This window comes from Oncorhynchus keta, unplaced genomic scaffold (genome assembly GCF_023373465.1).
Source record: "Oncorhynchus keta strain PuntledgeMale-10-30-2019 unplaced genomic scaffold, Oket_V2 Un_contig_21894_pilon_pilon, whole genome shotgun sequence".
Lineage (NCBI taxonomy): Eukaryota > Metazoa > Chordata > Actinopteri > Salmoniformes > Salmonidae > Oncorhynchus > Oncorhynchus keta.
In genome coordinates, this window is record NW_026282661.1 from 1 (window position 1) to 6,415 (window position 6,415).

At 40.7% G+C, this 6,415-nt stretch overlaps 1 protein-coding gene across 1 annotated transcript; it reads right to left on the reverse strand.

Annotated features, from left to right (window-relative positions):
• Nucleotides 1-3,290: 3,290 nt before the first annotated feature.
• LOC127921276 (transforming growth factor beta-1-induced transcript 1 protein-like) lies at nt 3,291-5,985 on the reverse strand. The gene is made up of 2 exons (XM_052505010.1): nt 5,715-5,985; nt 3,291-5,549 (listed from the first exon to the last, which is right to left on the reverse strand). The coding sequence occupies exons 1-2, from the start codon at nt 5,968-5,970 to the stop codon at nt 5,401-5,403; spliced, it is 405 nt and encodes a 134-aa protein (XP_052360970.1). The 5' UTR covers nt 5,971-5,985; the 3' UTR covers nt 3,291-5,400.
• Nucleotides 5,986-6,415: the final 430 nt, after the last annotated feature.

The window sequence follows — 6,415 nt, forward strand, 5'->3', positions numbered from 1 at the left end:
TAGAGCAGGGGTGTCAAACATATGCCCGCTGGCCGGAACCGGCCCCCAAGGAGGTTGACCAGGCCCGCAGGATAATTTGAAAGTGGAAAAAATGCATAAAAAAGACATGGAATTAATATTTTTTTTTTAAAGACAAGCCGCATCACTGAGACAGACTGAAAACAGCAGACGGTATCAATGCGCCATCTGCTGCTTGTTACGACGTTGTTAAGATTGTTAATGTCTCTACCTCTCCACTGGGCCACACCCTCATTAGCCAAAATGTCGTTATCCAAACGGAGAAAAGTAGATAGGAGGTAGAATTTTCAAAGAAAAATGGGACCACGCCCTATTTATTTACAGAGATGCACGGAAAACCTTTGTGCTTGGTGTGTTTGCAACAAGTTTCGTATTGAAGGAATATAATATTCGACGCCACTACGAGACTCATCACAGCGAAAAATATGACGGCTTGCAAGGACAACTGAGAAGAGATAAGATTAACGAATTGCTGGCGGGTCTGAGGAAACAGCAGTCAACTTTCATCCAGAGCCGAGAAGTCAGTAAAGCAGCGGTAAAAGCCAGCTACCTAATTGCCAGCGAAATAGCATTAGCATCGGGCCGTATTCCGACGGTGACTTTGTTAAACGATGCATGATGAAGGCGGCTGAACTTGTATGTCCCGAGAAGCGACAAGCTTTTGCCAATATTAGCATGACGAGAATACTATAGCAGAGAGGATTTCTAGATTTAGACAGTCAATTGAAACAGAGAGTCAGTCATTTATTGATTTTGAGATAGCAGTCAATTGGAAACAGACATTGAGTCTGAAAGTCATTTATTGCATTTTGTGTTTGGTGTCCCGCTGTCAGCCTGGCTACAGATCTACACAACATCCATGGTCGGAAAGAAAGCAGGTGTGGACCACAAAGTACAAGCCCTTAATGGAGGGTATTTTGCACCAGAGGTTGTGCAAGTCTAAAAATGGACCACATGGAGGTGGCTGGTAAATTTCATCCGGTCCAGAGGTCTGAACCATCGTCAGTTTGACAAACTTCTCAGCGACAGCAACATTACCCACAGCCTGCCATACCACACTGAAGTGAGATGGTTAAGCCGAGGCGCTGTGCTGAGGCATTTCTTTGATCTACGAGAGGAAATCGACAGTTCATGGAAAAAAGGAAAACCGGTGTTGGAATTACAATCTCAGGAATGGCTACGGACCTTGCATTCTTGGTTGATATTACTGAACACTTGGAACAATCTGAACAAAATGTTGCAAGGTCGAGAAAAAGTTGTCACACAGTTTTCTGACAACATACATGCATTTAAGTTGAAGCTGACTTTGTGGGAGATGCAACTGGCAAATGGCAACCCTGCCCTGATTTTATCAGTATCTACTACCAGGGTACTCCCAAATTAACAGCCCTGGCTGCTAAAATTTTGTGCATGTTTGGGACAACCTACCTTTGTGAACAAATTGTCTCAGTGATGAATATCAATAAAACAAAAATGCGTTAAGGCCTACAAACAAGCACTTAAATGACATTCTGAAAGTGACAGCTAGTCAGACATGACACCCGGTGTTGATGCACTTGTACAGGCCAAAAGATGCCAAGTTTCAGGTAGAAATACAAGTCCAGACTAGACTAACACCTTTAAAAATGCTGCCTAGATACTGTTTGCATTGAAAGAATACAGCTCTGTGAAGATGAACTTACTGTGGTGATTTAAAAAATGTGCACTTTAATGTTAGTCAGCAGCTTCAAAACAAAAGTTGTGTGATGGAATTTCTACTGTTCATACAACTCCATACATTTTCAGTATGTATTGTATGTGTATGTATGTTTCATGTATGAAGTTTACAGATTTACAGGACAGGCGAACACTTTCTTCATTACACATTTAAAATCACTCTCCTTAGTTTGTAAGGTGTACGAGGGATTACATTTAGATTTTATATGCGTATGTGTAAGTGGTTTAAAAAATTCCTTTCTTTAAAAGTCTCATTTAATCTTAAAGTGCATTACTATATTTTTCAGTACCAATTAAAGTTTTGTGCCTTTGTACAATCAGTGGGACTCAGTTGCAATGCATATTTGTGAATGATAAAAGTAAAATTGCACATTTGTTAAGAAATATGAGGTGTTTCAGAATGTTTTGTAAAAGGATAGTTCATTAAATTTCAATATTTTCCTAATGTTCTTGTGCTTTACACCAAAACAAAAGGAAAAGACATGATATTTTTGGTTATTTATAGCAGAGTATGGTATAATTTTAATGGTCCGGCCCACTTAAATCTCCTAGGCCGTATGTGGCCCACGATGCGAAATGAGTTTTGACACCCCTGCTATAGAGCTTCAAAACATGCTTAAAACTATAATTTTTATATCTTGGATGGTCAGTGATTGCATCCATAGCTCGGTCTAAGAATTTGAGAATGATTACATTTCTTCAGGCCCATCCTTCAGCTTTTTACCACAACTTTGTTATTGCTTCAACTGCTGATTGGTCGTTTAACTGAACACATAGCACTATACACACTTCAACTATAGTAGAGCACTAAAAAGACAGTATCCTGGAACAAAATAGAATGCATTCCAAATGGCATGCTGTTCCCTATATAGTGCACTACTTTTTACAAGAGCCCTAGGTCCCTGGTTCAAGCAATGTACTATAAAGGAATAGTGTGCCATTTTGGGACGCTCAACCAGTATTTACGCCTTCGGGGCAGGGCCCACCAACTGGCGGCCCAAGGGAGATTTTACTTGGTTCCCCAAGTTTACGAACACTTTTGTATAAGTACAGTGGCGTGCGAAATTATTCACCCCCTTGGCATTTTCAGATTTTGTTGCCTTACAACCTGGAATTAATTTTGGGGGTTTGTAATCATGGGATTTACACAACACAACACTTTGAAGATGCAAAATATTTTTTCCTGTGAGACAAACAAAAATTAAGACAAAAAAAACAGAAAACTTGATCGTGCATAACTATTCACCCTCCAAAATCAATACTTCAGAGCCACTCTTGCAGCAATTACATCTGCAAGTATCTTGTTGTACATCTCTATAAGCTTAAGTACATCTAGCCACTGGGATTTTGCCCATTTTTCGTAAGGGGCAAAACTGCTCCAGTTGGATGGGTTCCACTGGTATACAGCAGTCTTTAAGTCATACCACAGACTTCCTCAATTGGATTTAGTCTGGGCTTTGGCTAGGGTCATTCCAAAAACATGTAAATGTTTCCTTAAACCACTCAAGTGTTGCTTTAACAGTATGCTTAGGGTCATTAACTCTGCTGAAGGTGAACCTCTGTCCCAGTCTCAAATCTCTGGAAGAGTGAAACAGGTTTCCCCCAAGAATTTATTTATTTAACACCATCCACCACTCCTTCAATTCTGACCAGTTTCCCAGTCCCTGCCGATGAAATGAGGATGTTCTCAGGGTGATGCGAGGTGTTGGGTTTGCGCCAGACATAGCGTTTTCCTTAATGGCCAAAAAGCTAATTTTTTTGTCTAATCTAACCAGAGTACATTCTTTCATATGTTTGTGGAGGCTCCCACATGCCTTTTGGCGAACACCAAACGTGCTTGATAATTTTTTTCTTTATGCAATGGCTTTTTCCTGGCCACTCTTCCGTAAAGCCCAGCTCTGTGGAGTGTATGGCTTAAAGGGGTCCTATGGACAGATACTCCAATCTCTGCTGTGGAGCTTTCAAGCTCCTTCAGGGTTATCTTTGGTCTCTTTGTTGCCTCTCTGATTAACTCAGGGCACTGTATACAGTACCAGTCAAAAGTTTGGACAAACCTACTTATTCAAGGGTATTCCTTTATTTTTACTATTTTCTACATTGTTGGATAATAGTGAAGACATCAAAACTATGAAATAACACATATGGAATCACGTAATAACCAAATCAAAATATATTTTAGATTCTTCAAAGTAGCCACCCTTTGCCTTGATGACAGAATTCTCTCAACAAGCATCATGAAGAATGCTTTTCCAACTGTCTTGAAGGTGTTCCCACATATGCTGAGCACATATGCTGGGCTGCTTTTCCTTCACTTTGAGGTCCAACTTATTCCAAACCATCTCAATTGGGTTGAAGTTAGGTGATTGTGGAGTCCATTTAATCTGATGCAGCACTCCATCACTCTTTCTTGGTCAAATAGCCCCTACACAGCCTGGGGGTATGTTGGGTCACTGTTGGGTCACTGTTGAAAAACAAATTATATTCCCACTAAGCACAAACCAGATGGAATGGTGTGTCGCTGCAAAATACTGTGGTAGCCATGCTGGTTAAGTGTGCCTTGAATTCTAAATAAATCACAGACATTGTCACCAACAAAGCACCCCCACACCATCATACCTGCCCCTCCGTGCTTCACAGTGGGAACCACACATGTGGAGATCATCCGTTCACCTACTGTGCATCTCATAAAGACCAAAAATCGAACATTTGGACTCATCAGACCAAAGGACAGATTTCCACCGGTCTAATGTCCATTGCTCGTGTTACTTGGCCCAAGCAAGTCTCTTTTCTTATTGGTGTCCTTTAGTAGTGGTTTCTTTGCAGCAATTCGACCATCAAGGCCTGATTCAGTCTCCTCTGAACAGTTGATGTTGAGAACCAGTTTCATCAAAGCACCTGATGGTTTTTGGGACTGCACTTGAAGAAACCGACCTTCATGTCTTAAAGTAATAATGGACTGACATTTCTCTTTTCTTATTTGAGCTGTTCTTGCCATAATATGTACTTGGTATTTAACAAAATAGGGTTATCTTCTGTATACCACCCCTACCTTGTCACAACACAACTGATCGGCTCAAATGCATTAATAAGGAAAGAAATTCCACAAATGAACTTTTAACAAGGCACACGTGTTAATTGAAATGCATTCCAGGTGACTACCTCATGAAGCTGGTTGAGAGAATGCCAAGAGTGTGCAAAGCTGTCATCAAAACAAAGGGTGGCTACTTTGAAGAATCTCAAATATAAAATATATTTTGATTTGTTTAACATTTTTTTGGTTACTACATGATTCCATGTGTGTTATTTCATAGTTTTGATGTCTTCACTATTATTCTACATTGTAGAAAATAATACAAATAAAGAAATACCCTAGAATGAGTAGGTGTGTTCAAACTTTTGACTGGTACTGTATATATTTTTTATCTCATAAAATACTCTAAAAACACCAGAAAATCAGCTACCAGTAATTTTAATTATGAAAATCTGTTCCCAAGTATTGAATGCATAATAGAGAGAGACATGATCATATACAAATGTCAGCAAGGTCCGAAATTATCGTTTTAGTCAAATATTATATCTGTTTGAGAATCTTGCGGTCAATTTGCAGTCTACAAATTATGTTCCGGCTCCCCGACCATCTGATCAAGAAAAAAATTGCGGCTGAATCTAGTTGACGATCCCTGCTTTAGGGTATATGAAGGGTGTATATGGATACCTGGGGTAGGGTGTTGTGACCTTGTCCTTGGACCCCTGGAACTCTTTTATCTTGTCCCTCTCATCCTTTTTAGTGGTGGGAAACTGGGCCAGAATCTCATCTACCAACAGACAAAGATGAGCACACAAAGCATGAATACCACATGTTGAGAAAATGCTGCTCGCAGACAACACACATACACGGTATGAAGATGACCTTGTTTACATCATCAAACATTGAGCAAACACTGTCCAGTGGAGGCTTGTGAGGGCAAGCCTATACTGACCTGTGATGTTGAACTGGGTGGCGTTGAGCTCCTGCAGAAGGTGGTCCAGTTCGCTGAGACCCCCTCCTAACACAGAGGAGGAGGAGAAGGCCGGGGGAGGAGGGTCGGCCGTGCGGGGGGAGCGAGGCTTATTCACTGTGCTGGAGGGGAGATAGGGTGAGAGAGGGTGAGAGAAAGAGAGAGTGAAAAGGAGAGAGCGGGAGATGGGGAAAGAATGGTATAACTCAAACAAATTAATGGGGGGCTGAACCAACATTCATACACTACCATTCAAAAGTTTGGGGTCACTGAGAAATGTCCTTGTTTTGCATCAAAACATACATGAAATTAGTTGCGAAATGAATAGGAAATATAGTCAAGACGTTGACAAGGTTATACATAATGATTTCTAATAATTGTGTCCTTCAAACTTTGCTTTTGTCAAAGAATCCTCAATTTGCAGCAATTACAGCCTTGCAGACCTTTGGCATTCTAGTTGTCAATTTGTTGAGGTAATCTGAAGATATTTCACCCCATGCTTCCTGAAGTACCTCCCACAAATTGGATTGGCTTGATGGGCACTTCTTACGTACCATACAGTCAAGCTGCTCCCACAACAGCTCAATAGAGTTGAGATCCGGTGACTGTGCTGGCCACTCCATTATAGACAGAATACCAGCTGGCTGCTTCTACCCTAAATAGTTCTTGCATAGTTTGGAGCT